General features: G+C 40.5%; 2 protein-coding genes across 3 annotated transcripts; one reads left to right on the top strand and one right to left on the bottom strand.

Moving 5' to 3' along the window:
• Positions 1 to 231: 231 nt before the first annotated feature.
• Positions 232 to 10401, bottom strand: TYW5 (tRNA-yW synthesizing protein 5). Of its 2 annotated transcripts, none has more exons than XM_069781804.1 (8): positions 10260 to 10401; positions 9147 to 9301; positions 6052 to 6121; positions 5135 to 5179; positions 4474 to 4611; positions 2900 to 2987; positions 2257 to 2373; positions 232 to 610 (listed from the first exon to the last, which is right to left on the bottom strand). In XM_069781804.1, the coding sequence occupies exons 1-8, from the start codon at positions 10344 to 10346 to the stop codon at positions 354 to 356; spliced, it is 957 nt and encodes a 318-aa protein (XP_069637905.1). In that variant the 5' UTR covers positions 10347 to 10401; the 3' UTR covers positions 232 to 353. The 2 variants fall into 2 exon arrangements, with proteins under 2 accessions (XP_069637905.1, XP_009926832.2); XM_009928530.2 differs by lacking the exon at positions 10260 to 10401 and adding an exon at positions 9937 to 10173.
• A 215-nt stretch (positions 10402 to 10616) lies between these two features.
• Positions 10617 to 17614, top strand: MAIP1 (matrix AAA peptidase interacting protein 1). Its single transcript, XM_069781806.1, has 5 exons — positions 10617 to 10986; positions 12378 to 12449; positions 14232 to 14358; positions 15358 to 15508; positions 17343 to 17614. Exons 1-5 carry the CDS (start codon positions 10657 to 10659, stop codon positions 17419 to 17421), a joined length of 759 nt encoding a protein of 252 aa, XP_069637907.1. The 5' UTR covers positions 10617 to 10656; the 3' UTR covers positions 17422 to 17614.
• The last annotated feature ends 1318 nt before the right edge of the window (positions 17615 to 18932 follow it).

Raw genomic sequence — 18932 nt, 5'->3', positions numbered from 1 at the left:
GGAGTTACTTCTAAGTATATGTGCTGTCAGCCCAGCTCAGATACCAAAACTTTTGTTCAGAAAAATTTCAGTAGAACACTTCAAAAAAGTAGAGTTGTAAGTGCAGGCACCGCAAATGTATGCCTTGTTGTAGAAGAGAGACCATCACCAGATGAAGCAGACTGTGCACGCACTGCACATGAAGAAAAACAAGAAAAAAATCTGCAAGATAACCACTCATCTATAACAAAGTTTTTACCAACATAGTTTTTATTAGTCTTACAGAAAGTGCATGTATGTACACATGGACAGTTCACATATTAACATACCATTTTCTACTTTCACAGGAGCTTGCTGAATTACAGTGTGTTATTTTATCCATAATCATTCCTATAGGCTTTTTCTTGGATGCGTAACACCATTCTCCGAGCATAAAAATCCCTGTATTCCTCAGGTAGTTCTTCAAGTGTTTTCAAGGCCCTGTCCAAGATCTGTATAGCTCTAGAGGCTGCTGTGGGATCTTTATTTCCATAAGTGTCACTCTTATCATAGGACTCAGCAGGAAGGTGCTTCCAAAAGACATTCAGTGCCACTCCAAATTCCTCAGAAATTACATTGTGGAACCACAAAGCTGTAGAAAGAAGAACGTCTAAAATGAAAATTACTATCTGAAACTTCCATGTGACTCATAACAATTGTCAGAATCGCCCAGACTAAATCTAGTTGAGGAGAAGCCTCATTACGGTATTTTTTGTTTATTTATAAATATTCATCTCCGAATATATTGCGTTGTACTAAATTTAAGAAGTTCTTCAAGACGTTTACATCAATCCATAACTTCACACAAAAGTAACAATTGCTGAAGTATAGAGAGACACTCAGATGTAAGCAAATGATAAGCATGTGTAGGATGAAAATAAGACATCTTCCCTGTTCACCTCACTCATCTGCTCTGAATGCAGTTGCTAATATTTTCTTAATGAAGTCATGAGGCTTTTCAGTTGAATCATCATGGCTGTGGTAAGGAACCAAAGACATTTTTGCCTCATTGAGTACATTTTAAAAATAAGTTTAATATGGTATATTTACCCTATTTCAATTTAAGCTAAAAGACTGAATGCCATGCTTATTGCAGCCTAGTTGCTTGTATGTGCTGAAGACATAGAAAAGCTCATTCTGAGAAATGAACAAAAAGTTTCTTTCAGGTTAGGAAGAGGGGCTGCTTCTACCTTCTCCATAATAATCACACACATTTCTCAAAGAACATCTTTTTTTCAGTGGTATGCATTCCAGAATGCTGACAAAGCTAGCACCATTCTCTGGACTCAAAAATCCCTATACTCCCCAGTCATTCTTAAGACTGCTGAGTGTGTCTTAAGTTTGGACTAGCACAGCTACTGGCAAAGACAATCTAATATCTGTATTGCATAGAATAAAAGAGAAATTATGTATGCTGACATTAGCAACAGTGTGACATACCTTTCACAAACTGTAACCAAAAGTTTCTTAACAAAGAAACACAAATGTTAAGTTGAAAATTAAGTAATGAGTCCAAGGTTAAGAATCTATTTTAAAACTTCTAAAAACCTACTGCCTTCTTGTTTACTGGCCTGTTTATATTGCTCAGATAATAGGAAAAGCAACAGAGTAAGTATCTGCGACAAGCTCATGATAAGTTAAAATAAAAAATTAGTAACAAGTAGGAGTAGTTCAATAGGAGTAATTCAAATGCCTTTCCCTGATCACCAGAATTTTGTCATCTCAGCCTAGGAAGCAGCTTTATATTTTCTGCTTGTGCAGAAAAATGGTTAGGACTTGTCTTTCCATTCCCCAAAAGTGATTATAAATTTCTAGACAGTCCAATAACTCTACCATCCATAAATCTCATCAAATCACATGCCTCAGTTCTCAAGTGCCAAAGCTACAGAAGAACAGAAATGGTACTTCACTCAAATTCTGTCATTAGAAAACTCAGGTCACTGAAGTAATTTCAGAGTTCACAAGTTGTTTTTTATAGTACTAATCTATTAAGACACAAATTCAGAAGCATACAGTGTAATCCTGAGGGAAGGCAAGATTTGTAGGTAGATGAAATAATACCTTTTATTAGGCTAATTAGTACAGTTTGAAGAAGTAAACAAGTTTTGCCAATGTCTTTAGATGCTCCTACTTATAACACAGAAATGCTTCAGTAACCTCTTACCATCCCTAGAAATGAGAAATTGCAAACAAAACTGTTTAAAAACACAACATGGTCGGGAACTATTTGTTACTTACCTGGAATAAATAACACATCTCCTGCTTCCAGAAAACACTGATAGCGCTTGGCTTTCACAAAAAGGGGATATTTCTCTAAATCTGGGTTATCCACATCCAGCACCTTTGACTTAGTACCTAGGAAAGTTTTCAGAAGTAATGAGTAAACGTTCCTACTCTTCCAACAGTAACAAAGCATTATCACATTGCTGGAAATGGCAGTTTTTGAATCAAATTACTGGTTTCTTTTTCTGTAACTCTTCTAAAAACCAGGGAAACCTGATGGCACTCCTCATTTACTGAAGAGACACGTTCCCCTGTTGTCTATATTTCTCCTGTAACTGCAACCTTATTAACACTAAAAGACACTTTCCCTGACATTTAAGACACCATTTTGAATCCAGACAGAACACTGTACTCCTCCACAGATAGGTGCTGAAAACAACCAGGCAAAGCTGCTGCGCTCCTTTGCAAATTTCCTAACCTGCCCCACTAAAATGATTAGCTTTGACTAATGCAAACAGGATCAGAGTTAAGGGACCAAATGACTTCTTTTACATCAAGCTGTCCGTTAGCGATTTGTTTTTCTACAGTGCAACACTTGTGAGCTGGAAAGGCAACTACGATCACCAAACTCTGAACTAGATACGTATGACATCCATACCTGATAAATATAAATATGGTGCATCTCGAGGACTATACAAAACAACTCGTTTTTTTCCTGTTACTTGGATTAAGAAATTATCCATTACCTGGAATAAGCATAGTAAGAGAGGTGTCAGCCAAGAGTTAAGAATGAATACATAGCTTGCAACTAATCTAAAGTATCATCAGCTTAAAAGAGGGAATTATTATAACCTTCACATGTTAAGAATTACCTAAAAGAGGTTCCACATATAATTAATATAAAAAACTCAAGAATGTGAGTTACTTTATCCCCTTAGGCATTCTTGACAGATAGTTGTGCTGGTTTTGGCTGGGATAGAGTTAGCTTTCTTCATAGTAGCTAGTATGGGGCTATGGTTTGGATTTGTGCTGAAAACAGCATTGACAATACCGAGATGTTTTAGTTACTGCTGAGCAGTACTTACACAGAGCCAAGGCCTTTTCTGCTTCTCACACCACCCCAGCCTTGGGGGCGCACAAGAAGTTGGGAGAGAACCCAGCTGGGACAGCTGACCCCCACTGACCAAAGGGATATTCCAGACCATATGACATCATGCTCAGCATATAAAGCTGGGAGAAGAAGGAAGGGGGGGATGTTCAGAGTGATGGCGTTTGTCTTCCCAAGTAACCATTAAAATGTGATGGAGCCCTGTTTTCCTGTTCCTGGCTGAACACCTGCCTGCCGATGGGAAGTAGTGAATGAATTCCTTGCTTTGCTTTGCTTGCATGTGCGGTTTTTGCTTTACCTATTAAACTGTCTTTATCTCAACCTGCAAGTTTTCTCACTTTTACCCTTCTGATTCTCTCCCCCATCCCACTGTGAGGGAGGTGAGCGAGCGGCTGCGTGGTGCTTAGTTGCCAGCTGGGGTTGAACCACGACAGTAGTATATCTGGAAACACAATATTGCTTTCCAACAACTTTGTGGTTTTCCTTAAATAGGAATCAAGTTCTTCCATCTTAAAACACAAAGGCATACCATACTTTAGACATATAAACCAGCAAAATATAATACAAAATACATTTTCTTTCAGTGTTACCCCTACCTCATTTTGCTGACTTTCTATTGATAAAGGATTCTTTTTCCTAATTATAATGGAAAAAACTATTTTTCTTATAAATAAATTTATTCAGAATTACACAGCACAATGTTAGAAGAGAATCTTATTTGGAATCTACCACATTGCAGCAACAGAGCACCACAATCATTGTACAATTACCAACAATCTGGCCATTAGAATAAAAAAATGAAGGTAATCTTAAAGACAAAAATGTTGAAAGTTATTGTGTCTCAGATCTTTAACTGAAACGCAAGACAGTAAAAAAAAAAAAGGGAACAACATCAAACATCATTTAAGATTACAAGTATGGAATTAGACATAAAAACAGTAAGATATTATGCCCACACAATATATCTATTTAAAATTCACTGTACCACTGAATGTGATTCATTTCACTATTTCAAAATACATGAGGTTTGTCATTAACTGATCTTTGTCAGAGATCTGCACCTTAATATCTCAACTCCTTAACACCATCTGCAACATTTTCTGCTAAACACATGTATTACCTACATCATAATGTGTCCATAACTGTAATCCAGCTGAGCTGATGCGGAATACACTAGAGAAGAACTGTTCCTTCTCAAAATACTCTGGAATCTGAACATCTTCTGCCAAAACAGGAAACTGCTTTCTGATATCTGCAATATCCTGAAACAAAAAGGACATAACTCTCAGAGAACCATATACGCACATTAAAATAAGGGAGCACTTCACTATCATTTCCCATCATATGAAACACGCGGCTAGAACTTCAGCATTGGCGAATAGCTGGAAATAGCAATGCTTTTTGGTGGTCACCCTTTCAGCAGTGACTTGGTCAACAATATTAATGAGAACAGCCAGAGAGCTGCTTTGAACCACAGCTGCTAGAAATCACACTGAAGAAGCAAGACATCATCAGAAATCCTTTTATATTAGTTTACAACAAAAGCTAAAGAATGGGAGGTGAGGAATGTACTCTTTAGTGATCAGCTAAGCTCTCATATAAGAACAACTATTTTAGACACTTAGGTTTAAATATTCTGACCTAAATCCAGTCAGTTTCACAGGCCAAGTGACCATAAGCAAGTTGTGTGCCTGTACTACACAGCCAGCAGATGACAACAGGCTTTTAAAAAGATTCCTAAACTGCGACTTTACAATATTAGAACTGTAATCTCAAGTAACTCACCTTCCTAGCATCTTCACCCACTGATCGCAAATAGTACTTTTCATCCTGAAGAGAACACAAAAAGAGAATTGTTTTGTTTTTTTAATAAGAATTACAAACACACTTAAACAAAAAGCCTGTATTTTCTCATTAATCTAATGCAGGGCTTCATTAAAATATGGTACAAATAAATGGCATTTACAAATTCAGCTACTTTGTTATGCTGCCTTTACTCTACTGCTCCCTGCTGTTCGTCCCAAGAAATGGGAAAAATACATTAACTGAGAGCAAGAAAAGTGGGGCGAGACTCGTCAACTGCTTCAGTGTTGCTGTTACTGAACAGATTCAAAGCAAATACAGATTATAATTTAAGTTCTTCAGAACACTGGTGCAGGAAGCTATTTAAACTGGCTTTAAAACTTACAGCATCCTATGTAGTATAAAAGGTAAAAAGCATGTCTGCATTCAAAACTTTTTGCTTCCTAATCACAGTTATCTGAAAAATCCCTAGTTTGAACACTGATATGTAAAGATAGCCACACATTTGGTACTCACAAATTATGTGGCAATAAATCTGTATTCGTATTTTGATAGCAGATGTATTCATGACATTTTCTTGCAAAACACATAAATGATACAGTTATTATTCTAAAGCAAGGTTTGATTTCTAAATTTTGTGCTGGAATTTTTGCTCATGTAAGCAGGTTTTGTTAACAGAAAGAGGATGACTGAAGTTAACCACACTGTACACATACAAAACAACTTCCAAGAAAAATTACTTCTCCCCACATTTTTCCTTGGCTCCAAGCCACACAAAACAGTTAATTCTAAGATCGAGTGCTTTACTGGAGTAAGACTTTAAATTACAATTCGTCATTTTCCCCTCCATATACTGGCAAAATAACTGACAGAAGAAACTGTGACACTAAGGAAATTACCTCAGAAAGAAAGTACTCCTTGTGTTTGACTTCAGCTGCTCTTTGTACAAATACATCAAAAGGCAGAGTTCTGAAATATAAATATTTAAATCTATACAATGAATCAATGTAACAACACATGGTCTAAATGCCAGGTTTAAAATCATAAATTCCCTTAGCATATCTAGTATAACTGAAGATAAAAAAAAAAAAAAAAAAGAGCAGCATATTGTATTTAACATGGTGACTAATCAGTGTTTGCAGTGGATGTTTGAAGAGTTCTACCAAGATAGAAATCCTACACTTACAAACCTCTCTGCTTTAGTAAGTTGTTCCAATGTATATCCAAACAGAATCATGTAATTGCTGAGGCTGGAAGGCACCTCTGGAGATCCTCCGATCCAATCCCCTTGCCAAGAGCAGGGTCAACTACAGTAGATTGCCCAGGACAGTGTCCAGTTGCGTTTTGCTTATCTCCAAGGATGGAGATTCTATAACCTCTCTGGGCAACCTGTTCCATTGTTTGACCACCATCACTGTAAAAAAGGGGTTTTTTTTTAAATAGTTTAACAGAATTTCCTATATTTCAGCTTGTGCCCATTGCCTCTTGTCCTGTCACCGTGATCCACTGAGAAGAATCTGGTTCCATCTTCTTTACTCCTTCCACCAGCTATTTATACACTTTGATAAGATCCCCTCTTGAGCTTAAGAGGTCTGAATGCAGGTCACAGTGCAGGAAATTTCTTCACAGTCAAATTAGACTCAAACTGTGGCCAACACCTGACAATACTTGCTTAGACTATTTCTCTAACGGTGTGTCATTTTTAGGCTTGTTTACTGTACATTTTTATAAATTTGTAGAAAAGCTCAGCATCAAGAAAACTACTGCAGGTGATATACATATGTTTATATCTATGCATTTTCTGCTATGAATCTGTGCATGAACACAGATACCTATCTTCATTTGTAGATCTATAAAATTTATTTCAGTTATCTGATTTTTTTTTAAATATGTACTACCTCAGCTGAGCAAAACACAGGAATCTTGGTATTTTCAAGTGTTTTTTTACAGTTTTCCTTGAATTTATTAAACACAACTTCAGAAGATTCAAAAAGAATCACTAGACATTACAGCCTGTCCCTCTGAAGTCAATAAAAGTGTTCAATATTTATTTAAACAATGGGAGCTTTTCATAAGGATTACAGATTTTGGCATCAGTTGATAGCTGAATGGCAAACCAAGCACAAGAAGAAATAGGACATGTATTCATTGTTACAAATATTATGTTATGAATTCAATGTTGTGTTCATTCAACTTACCATCTCATATTAAGTGTCACTGGGTAACGAATATATTGCATGTAGATATCAAATTTCAGAGCAACCACCAAGTACCCAGGGTTAAGAAGAAACTATACTCAAGCAAAATTTTTCGTGATCCTGTTATCCTTTCTACCGGAATGTGACCTGCATCTGACAGTACTTAGACCGCTTCTCTAAACATTTCAGGCTTGTTTGTAATAGTCAAATACTACAACCACTGAAGTCAATGGAAAAACAAACAAAAACCAACCCTCTGACTTCAGCTGAACTGTTGTATCATGCCCATTTACATTTGCTACTGAAGAAAGTGAGAGCAGAGCTCCACGACAGCTTAAACTGATGCATGCTGGTGCTGCCACAGCTTTGCTCTTGCTGTCTACCCTAATCATCCCATCTCCTTCCTTACGCTAGCACTGGCACTCATCTGACCTCATGGTGAACCTGCTTGCAGAGCTAAAACAGCAGAAAAACATTCAGATTTCTGCAGCACATCACAACATGGCTGGCTGAGTACCAGAACCAACACAAAGACGGGGTAGGAGCACACAACTTGCAACAGGACTGCAGTACTACTCACGTGCATCAGTTTAAACTCATGGAACTGCATGTTAAGTCCTCAGTGTTTCTATTCGTTTAGTTCTACTTATTCTCCCTTCATATTAGAATCAGGGGCTTGCTGTGGAAACGGTCAAAGCTTCCTGAATTTCAAGTGAAGTAGGTGAAAGTCCTAACACCTGCTATAATGAAGCATCATCAGAGCACCTCCATATGGCTGTCTACAAACCAAGCAGGCCGGATCAACTGGATGCAAACTTAACAATGAGAGAAATTCTAATAAGAAATGAAATGGGGGGGAAATATGGAGATAAGGCAAAAATCATTCAAGTACAACATAATTTCAAAGATTCAGAAGTTCATTATGCCATGAGCAGAATACAGCATGATTATAAGGTGTTTTTTCTCCTGAACAAAAGGCTCCACTCATAGAGACTTGTAGCTTGTTTACATTTACAGTGTATGCTTCAGCCTTCTTACAAGTTTAACAGACCGAACACATCTTGTTCCCACTTAGGGAAAAAACCTAAAATAAAGGCATTTACCCTTGAAGAACAACACAATCACTGGGATTAGATGAACTCTGAAGAAATGTTCTGGCAGCTACATGAGAGGAACTTCAGGGGAGATCAAGAGTTTATGTGACCCACATCAAGATAAAAGAGCTGGTGAAACATGTGATATCCAGTAGTTCGAACATTCTGAGAACTGCACATGCTAACTTTGAAAGGAGCTTGGTTTTAATTAGTAACATCGCTCTAGAGTGGAATAGCATGCCTGCCACATGCCAGCATTCAAAGAGGTTCAGACACATGGTGAGTCAGAAACTAGCACTATTCAGTAACACTGAAAACGCACCATATAATTAGAACAAAATAGCATATCATCTAGTATCAAGGAGTTTTCAGTTTGTTTTTTTTTATTAACACCAGCAAATGCCAGGCTCAGATTTCCTACAAGAGTGCTCTGTCAAAATATCTTCATAACACTTCTTCATGCCATCACTTTTAAGGCCCTGTTTGGCCCCTCCTTTCACCCTTGTAGTATTTATTCAGGGTGTTGAGATATTGGTGGAATGAAAAGTAGAAGGGGAAATCAAGGACAGTACTTTGATACGTAATTTAAAGTTTTCACAAAGTATCTTCATATTCTCACCCTTAGCTTCAAACAGATGCACTGTATGTGTGACAGTTACGAGCACATGCTATTAAAATATAAGTGGCTTTGGAATGAAGTACCTATAGACAAAGTTCTTACTGAGGAAATCCATCTGTGGCACTGCAGAAACATGAATCTTTACTTCTTTAGATCCTTCAGCTTGGCTCAAGTAATCTACTGTCCATTTGGTTGTGCAAGTGCCCAGTTCCATTCCTTTCAGCACTACTGGCTTTCTCTAAACAACAACAACAAAAAAAAAAAATCAATGCTGAAATGATCGTAGTATCCAGTGGACAAAAATCAGAATTAGTTTTTCAGACTAAGTAGACGCAAACAACTCAGCTGAGTATCAGGGCCCACTATACAAAGTCACAACTGATCTCTTCACAAACGAACAACGTGAATCAGAATGCTGAATGTTGAAACAAAATGCAGTAAATCGTGGGACTGTTTCTCTATATACTATATTCTCTTTCCCAGCGGGGTAAGGAAGAATACGGAGAGGCAAAGACAATTGTAACGCTCACTTTGTGCTGGGGCCCTTGAGGAATCTAGCCAGACTAAGGAATAGCTTCAAGTCATCCCAGCCAGAGCTTGGCAGAAACAGAAAAAAGAGCACACGGTGAAGGCGTAGCCTGTGAGCTACGGTGGTGCTATACGCTCTGATGAAGGAAGCTCTTTCCGCCTGTATTAAGGCTCCTTGACGCTGACAACCACGCACAGGTTTGATCCAGTGCACGCACGAAAACCGGCAGAAAGACACTTCTGCTTTGAATCGGGACCTTGGAGAAAAAAAGGAAGCAGCGCTGCCAAAGCAACAAAACCAGCAATCACACTTTTTTTAACCGCTGTCAAAGAAAACGAACTCACAGGGAGGTCCGCCGTCACAGCTTTTCAGCGGCTCAGAGGGATTTGCCTGCAGAAGCTCCTGACCTCGCCGGCAACCTCGTGGATCGCGACACCTCTCGGGAGCCACGTAACGCCAAAACCTGCGGCTTGTCCGCACCGGCTCTGCCAGGTGAGGAGGCGTCACGGGAAACCTCCGTCCTCCCTCGTCTCCCCGTCCGGTCCCGGCCCGCTCCAGCGAGGCCCCGCTCACGACACCCAGCCGGCGCGAAGCCGGCCCCCCCGCCGCCGCTGGAGCCCACCCTCCCCGCGCGGGCCCGCCGAGGCGAGAGCCGCAAGAGCCGTACCCGGGGGTAGATGTCTCGCAGGAACTGCTCCCGCCTGACCCCGGCCAGCCGCGCCACCGGCACCACCGGCTGCTCCCGCCGCTCCATGGCCGCTTCCGCGCCGCCGAGCCGCGTCCGTCCCGCGCCGCTCCCCCCGGAAGGAGGAGCTCGCGCAGAAACGTTCCCCGCCGCCTCCCGCTAGGCGAGGGCCGGGGAAGCGGCGGGTTCCTCCCTTCTCCGGGAGGCGGGTCGCGCGGTGACTGCGCGCTCCCCTCAGCCAGCGCGATTGGAACCGCCGGTCACCCGGGCCGGCACCGCCTCCGGAGGACGCCCCGCCACCAGGGAACCGGCGGCGGCGGCTCTGTTTCGCGCGGAGCGGTTCTTCGGTCGGTCGGCCGGGGCGGGGACAGCGGGCATCATGGCGCTGCGCGCGGCTCCCGGCCGCGGGCGCTGGCTCGCGCGCGCGCTCGCGGCGCCGGGGGCGGCCCGGGTCCCGCCGCCGCCGCCGCCCGCCGCCGCCGTTGCCTCGGCCCTGCCGCCGGCCGGGCGCCGGCCGCTCCGGCCCCCCGCGCGGTTCGCCAGCACCGCCGGGCAGGGGCCGGAGGCCGAGGGTCCGCAGCGGCGGGTGGTGGTGGTGAGGATCACCAGCCCCTTCGCCTGGCTCCGCACCCGCTTCTATTATCTCCTCATCCGCCTCTACTTCGACCAGGAGTTCAGCATCGAGGAGTTCACCCGGGGGGCCAAGCAGGTGAGCGCCGAGCGGGCGGCGGGGCTCGGTCACCCGCCCGGCCCGGCCCGGCCCGGCCCGGCCCGGCGCCTCAGGGAGACGAGAAGGGCCTGTCGGCCTGCCTGAGGGGAACGGCGCCCGAGCCGTGCTGCTGTGCCCCGGCCCGCCGGCGGCCCCTCGGGGCGGCCCCGCTGCGGCTCCCGAGGGGGCTGCCGGTGCCCGGGTTTAATTTCCCACGCGGACAGCGTAGCGCCTGTGTTCTCTCGTGTGCACGATAGATGGAGTTCCCCACTTTTGGCTCCAAGCACCTCACTTCTGGGGGAAGTGAGGGTATTCGGAGGTGCGCTTTTTTTCAGACTTCTCTTGTTTTCTTTTCCCAGATTACACAGTCAAAGTGAGCTGGTTTAGCCGACCCCAAAATAGTGTGAAGGAAGTTGCTTCCAGATGTTTTAGAGAATTTAAGGAGACATGCAGCTCCTCTTAGCTGGTTTTCCTAAAATGACAAAGCTTAGGCAGGCATAGAGCTGGTGCAAATATTTGTTTCTCCAAGTATATGAAGCCAGTAAGCTTTGTCAACAGAATGTGTCAAAGAGGCAGTGATCTCAAAGCTAATCATGTAAAAATTACGGAGTTAGCTGCTGTGAAACTTCAGTTGCTGTATTTAATTATAAAAAAAACCAGCTCAGAACAACACACCAGGTGGTAGGGGACAGAATGTTAAAATGCTTAAGATCAAGTCAGGAAAGACAGAAAAAACCTACACTGAATTAGTTGCCATGCATGCAGAACCACCTGTTTTACCTTGTCCTGGGTTTTTTTTGTGTCTTTATACTTGCTATAGAATCCTTCTGTCCGCATTTTACAAGTACGCTATTTGAATATGTAGAGGCATTATTGTATGCAAATTTACCTGCAAAATTGAGGGGAAAAGGGGAGTTGAGTTTCCAGAAGCTTAGAGACTAAACCAGATTTATAAAGAAATTTTATAAACTGGAGCTTCTGTTTCGACTGAAACCAGATGAGCTGGGTAGAGGGGCAGGGGAATAAAATATTTACAGGGAAAGACGTAGACTGTTTGAATTATCAAGAAGAGAGTAAAAACAACTTATGTGCGTTACCGTAATGCTTTTTTTTTTTTTTGTAAGCTGTGCATTCACTTGTCTGTTATCAAAAGGTTTGATGCTTTAAATGAGAGACTGAAAAGAAACCTTATGCTTTTATCAGTTCATGGAATCACTTTTTTAATGCTGGAGGGCTTCCATTTCAATGGTGATACATTCTGCAAACACTGAAATCTTAAATCATGGAGTATTTGGGTATCTTGTCACATAATGATGGATTTGTCTGAAAAATAAGCCAACTTAGTGTTATTTGTTCATGTATTTCTCTCTTCTTTTTTTTTGTTTTGGTAGGCCTTTTCTGTTGTTTCAAAGCTGCTGTCTCAGCGTAAACTTGACCTGCTGGATGAACTTGTATCAGCAGAGGTAAATGCTTTCCATCTTTTATTCCGGCAGTTGATTTTCCATTATGAAGTAACATGCATTCAACCTGTCTTTATCTGCAAATACTGCCAGTTTGGTCTAATTTGGGAAAAACAGCATAACGCAGAACAGGGCAATTATTTGTCCTGCAGCTTTTTTGTGTTTAATTTCAAGGCGTGCAACTTAATTTAAAGTTACTGTATTTAAAAAAAAAAATAAAAAAATTCTTGCCATTGAGCATAAGGACCGATTGCCGAAAAGACTGCAGGTGTACCAGAAAGGACTGAAAGGCAGTGGGTCTGGATGGCAGGCAGAGTTGCATACCTCTGTTGCTGTTGGCAGATAGCTGATACTTTCGGTCTGTGCACCAGAATTCAGATGAAGAAAGGAACTGGTTTGTGCTCATCACCGCTGCACTAATACATTCCCACCCCTAAGCAGATCATACAGCCAATTACTGGTTTCGGCTGGAAGGCCTCAGTCTTGTGTCATGGTCTCAGGGATATGGCTGACCTGGCTAGTTAAATGTCGGTGCTGTGTGTTCTGTGCTTTTATGAATTTTAATTGCTGAAGTTGTCTTGGCCTTCCCAGGGGACGGAGGTAGCAGATGCATCAGTGTCAAGTGGAGGAGATACTTCAGGTCTATGTCTGCCTTGTTACTGGATGTCAGCTTGGCCTGCCCTATTGCCACCCATGCCTTTGCAGCAAAAATTTTGGTCCTGTTCTAGTGCATCCCCACTGGACAATCTTGCTTCCTCTCTCTGAGCAGAGATAGCAGTAAAATGTGAGTTTGTTTCTTATAGTTGTTTTGAAAGAGCATCTCCTCTTCCTCTGCTCATCTTAAATTCTTCAGGTGATCGGATTAACATTGATCCAGAGACCTCATGTAACCAGAGCATGTAGTGGATGAGGCTGTTGTATAACACGATTTTGTTGTTGCTTTGGCTAGTGAATTTTATACCTGCAAAATGTACTAGAAACCAATGTCTTCTAGTGAAGGATTGTCTTTTGCTTCCATGTGACCTCTGGATTTGTTTGTTGTTTAAAAATGGCAATTCAAGTTAGGCTAAAAACTGATTATGAGTCAAAAATAAGTGCTGCACAGCTTCATTCTTCCTTGTGACATGTCTTTCTCATGGTGTTTGAGGTGATGTCTCTGTTCAGTTCATGGACCACATGCTTTTGCTACTTAACATAGCTGTGTAGGTCGTAGGACACTCAAATACTATGGATGTGAATGCATTATGGAACTTAAGTCCCAGAGCAATAATTTTTCAGTCTGTTCTGATTTGCAAGTGTTTCAACTTTTTCTAATGGGAATGTGGATCCCAAAATGGCAGAGATAAACTTAGTGGTAATGGAACAGCTTTTCAAAGAAATTTGTGAAAGATAACTAAGAAATAATTGAATCAAAAGCTAAGGAATATACCCATAGCGAGAAATCATCAGTGAGAAGGCAGAGTGTAAGTATGATTGTGGAAACAAGCTTAACTGGTATTTTCTGGGTTCTCATGCCTTGCTTTGCAACTTCTGTTTTGACAGTACCTTGTCTAAACATTTTTTAAAATACTTGGTTTGCATTGGTTTGAGCAGTAAATGGATCTTCTTTAGTACCACTGAATTAGGGTTTGGGAGTGCCCAGACTTCCCTGTGCTTTTTCACTTCCACTGTTGTATATGTTATACAAGTGTTTTAGCAATATAGCTTATTTTATTAACTGCAGTAGAAAAGATTGTTACTTCAATTTCCTAATGAAAAACTAAGTGACAATTTTCCTGACTTTAGGTACTTCAGGTGCTGAAGGAAAAGATTTCTTTGCTCCCCGACACTCACAGGGATGCTTTAGCAGCTGACATTGATGCAATCATGTATACAACAGAAGGAGATGTTCGCATTTACTATGATGATGATGGTATGTTTATAATTCTAAAACATTTCAGCAATGGGCAGTCTTATTTCCTTGTGTTGCTACTAAGCAGGCATTCTCCTTACAGATGTGTTTTTGAGTACTGTTTCTCATTACTTGTTTTTCTGTTTATAGTTCATCTATATATAATTCCTTGATTTCCTTTTAAACCAGAAACTGAGAGATTATTGTTAATAAGTCATGGTACTGTTTTGACTTCTGTTTAGGTTTTGCTCATTCCTCTTCTTTCGTAATTTCAGATCTTTACATTATTAGTCCTTAGTAATCTCAGACCACTCAAAAGCAATTATTCTACTGTATGCAGAAAGCTGTTTGCTTCAGCAATGAAAATACATCTTCCAAGAAGAATAGTGAAGGCTGGATAATGAAATAAATTTTGCTGTCTTCACTTCTACTCTGTTTTCATGGAATATAATTTGTTCTAGGATTTCTTGGTTTTTGGGGTTTTTTTTTTCTTTTATAAGTTAATGATGGGCTCAAACAAGTTTTTCTTTTGGTTGAATACCAGCATTATGTGCTCAGTTGAGATGGTTTATAGTCTATCCATGGGTCTTCCAATGAGTGTTTCAAATTGTCAGACCCAGTGAGCTTTTTTCCTGTTTTGGGTGATAAGAAGTTTTTTTTTCCTCTTAGATTCCTCCTGAGTTTGAACTACTCTCTATACTTTTGTAGTATCAGTAGCTGGCTTTGGACCTTAAAAAAAGTGATAACCAGCTTTTTTTCGTATGGTTTGATTGTGTACAATGTCATGCAACACTCAGGATAAAATACATACCTTTCTACAGAGTGTATTTTTATTGTTGCTAAACAGCATGAATATGGCTTTAAATAGCTTTATTGTTCATTATTCTATCATGCATTCTTTATGGCTGAAGTCAGCTGCCCTCCCAGGGTCTCACTAGAATATATGCTAGGTAGCAAATAGGAGTATTTGACCAATGAGAAACATGAGATCGACCTTATGCTTTGATTTATTTCCAACAGGAAGAAAGTTTGTTAGCATCCTGATGCGTTTCTGGTATCTGAATGGTGCTAACCTACCTGATGAAGTACCAGGCGAAACCAAAGTTTTCCAGATTGTGTTTGGAGATGAAAGCACAAAAGAAAAAAGACATCTTTTAACAGCAAACTATGAGTAAGTTTGCTTGTCCCTTTTTTTTCCTCCACGTACATGGCCTAGCTGTGTGGAAAGCAGTTTGGGAACTGGAGGCATTCACACTGTGCCAGTGCTGAACTCAGTATGTTTTAATTTACCTTGATTCTAATCTAAGTTAGTTCACATGCAGCTTTCCAGTTTTGGTTCTAGGGCCAAATTTTTTAAATACCCCTTAAAGTCATTATGTTATTACCTTGCTTCTGAGTTGACATTAATGGGAACTTTGTCAGGAAGAGCAATAGTTAGAGCACTGAATGAGGTTTCTGATCCTTTCCTATACTGCTTCTGCAGCTTTTGGGAAATAGGCCAATATCAGTTCTTGTTTCCCATTTCTTGTAGCACAGCTAACAGCAATGCAGTCAAGCCAAGCAGTGAAGTGTGGAGCTGCTGGCTTGTTGCTTCCCACACAAAAGTCAGAACTGCAATTAGCTGAAAAAGTAGCATGTGAAAGAGGAAATTATTTAGCCAAATTCTTTCTACAGAAATGCAGAACAAAGCAAGCATCACTTGGTGTTCAGATAATTCATGCCACTGATCCAATCCCTCAAAGCCCACATTAGGTAGATGGATTTCCATAGAAATGCTTGTAAATAATGTCTGTGTTTGTGTACTGATGTCAGAGCAGTGCAGAAATATCTGCGCAGTTGGCAAAATGTATGGAAAATAGCATTCTCAGAAGTTGGGAAAAGTGAGGATTTTTGTGTGAGAAATGTAATATAATCAATGACTTCTACACTCATGTTTAAAACGGAGAGACAATGGGGTCTAGTTGATGAGGAGCTCTGAAACAAAGGAAACACCCCGAGGACACTAATGCTTTTTGCCTGGATGGATTTTTGTGGATCTATCCCTTAGGTGAATTCAGCATCTTCCTTAGAGTTGGAGGCTTCTGAGGCTCCATTAACCTCAAGAGCCTCCCCTTAAAGCCCTAAGTATCTTCCTAATCCCCAGCAGAGAGATCTTTGCAAGCGTGTGTTCCTTCTGCAATTTACAGTGCTAACCTAAACTTGAATGGGCAAAGATACTACAGGGCTTGGAAGCCTAATGTTAAGTATTTGGGTGTCTGAAGAAGACAGTTTCCACGAGTGGATTTGCATGTAATTGCAAAGCAGGGAGGTTATACTGCTCTTGTCCACAATGTGCACGTTACTTGGGAGCATGAATATTCAGCTTGAAGTTCAGACTTGTCTTTAGATGACAAGCAGTCAAAACTGACCTGCTCAGGGAGGAAGGGAAGGCATTAATGACTACAAAAGGAAGAGGAAGACTGAAAATAGGGGTGGATGTTTTCATGTCCCTATCAACAGCTGCGGAATTTTCTTTCAGGGAGATTCAGTACTACTGTTAGCTTGGTCTTTGATGTATTTCTGAAAATACATTACTTTTTCAAGTATAGTTCAGTAAAAATGAAAATTTTCAGGTAGAATGCTTAGCATGTGATTTCCCTTTACAACGCAGTTACCATCCCACTAAATGAAGCCCTTTATTTAGAGGTGAAGATCTGCCACAAAGCTATATTCATGGTTACTGCTATGAAAACTGAGTGCTTTCTTGATGTCAGGGTCTTGCTGTTGCTGCTTGATCCTGTCTGTGGGATCTGAACCGAAACACTCTGAAGTCAGTGTACTTTGTTTCTCACTATAGAATTAATTTTGATCTTCCATTTTGGGCATAAGCATCAGAGTCTAAGGAGTTTTTACAGGAATAACTTTGAAGTAAAATATTTCTCCATGATTTCTTGTTGGTATTAGTAGCTCTTTAAGGATCAGGTAAATTGTTAACAACTCTTCACTTACTGCCTTTCCTTTTCCAGGTTCCAAAGGGAATTCACAGAAGGAGCAAAACCAGACTGGACAATTACACGGATTGAACATCCAAGGCTATTAGAATAAATGCTTTCTACAGTCTTTTTATGTACCATTGTAAATGTTCTGATGTAACAAATACCAGGCTTTTTTTGGTCTCTTTTTTCCCCTCCTGCCTTCTTCTCCAAAAGAGGAATGAATTTTGTATGTTCGATTTCCCGAAATTGTTTCTGAAACTTACACTATGCTGCAGCATTACAATAAAGCCTTTTCCCTGGAACAGGCTAGTACAAGTTTAATTGGTACTAATGCTCATCCAAGGCACTTACACAGCATAGTTTCACACGGGCCGGTATTACGGGTATGTTGACTTCTTACATTCTGAGAAGAAATGGTACTACTTGAAGATAAATTCATGGCTGGTGGTCCTTCTGAGTTACTTTCCTGTGTTTCTTTTTTTCCCTAGGGATTGTACAATATATAACTGAATAATATGCAAGATGAAATAGAGGTAGATGGACTTCTTAGATTGTCTAGCCTCAGCAGTTCATTTTGAGGTAATCTTGCTTTTGAATATATTTGAGATTAAGGAAGTTGGAACCACTATCAGTATTTGGTACAGTATTGGAGTAAGAAAAAACTTTTAGCACTGCATTGGGAAAAAGGATCAAAGATTTTTTTTTTTTTTTTTTTTAAAGTAAAACCAACATTCCTTTCAATTCGGTTACATACAGGCAATTCCAAGTTTAGAGGTTTATGAAAGAAAAATCAATCAAAAACATGAATTTAAAAAGGAGACCTGATAGTGAAGCTAAATGAAGTCCTCTGTTTGAAATGCTTGTTGAAGAAGTGAGCAGATTGTTAAAATTAGATGTTGTAACTGAACAATTTCGTGATTCTGAGATTGTTTCTGGAACATGAGAGTCCTGGTGTAAGTACCTTGAGGTTTTTATATGCAGATCAACAGGAGATCATCATAGCAGGTTTTTTTATCCCCATCTCAACTTTAAAGATAAAGCTAACTTTCTACCCAGGCACATTGTAGAGATTCGTGCAGTGTTTTGAAAGTATGAAGTGTAATTACTGTGATTCACAGTAGTTGTGATTGAAAGGTATAAATTACATGTTCTGTAGTTCAGCTCTTTTGATGCAGTGATTTAATGAGAAGAATGTTTAAAGCGTATCAACAAGTTTTTTTATGTCACATCTTGGCAAAATAATTATGGTATTTTTTTTGCCTTAGCAGCAGCATCGTGGCCTTATAATGGAGAATTTGTGATTTGTCCTCTGGACAAAGTTCGGTGATGACAGAGAGCCTTGTCTTCAGGGGAGAAATAAAATTCTGTATTTAAAATTATACATAGCCATTTTGTACACAGTCAATCTGGAAAAGTTTGAGGCAAAGCAGAAAATATTGGAGTGATGAGTAGCATGTCCAGTTTGGCCACTGAATGATGTGCTGCAAGAAGCTGCTATCAGATGTATTTGACATAGTAACAGGAGAAACAAGCAGAACACTAGTGAAGTGTGGAGATGCACTTCTAAAAGGAGTCATTATTATGGAGCAAAAGAAGACAAAAGCCAGTGCAGCCATCTTT

This window comes from Haliaeetus albicilla, chromosome 4, assembly GCF_947461875.1.
Source record: "Haliaeetus albicilla chromosome 4, bHalAlb1.1, whole genome shotgun sequence".
NCBI lineage: Eukaryota > Metazoa > Chordata > Aves > Accipitriformes > Accipitridae > Haliaeetus > Haliaeetus albicilla.
The sequence above is the reverse complement of the archived record's forward strand: the minus strand, read 5'-3'. Positions and strand labels throughout refer to the sequence as shown.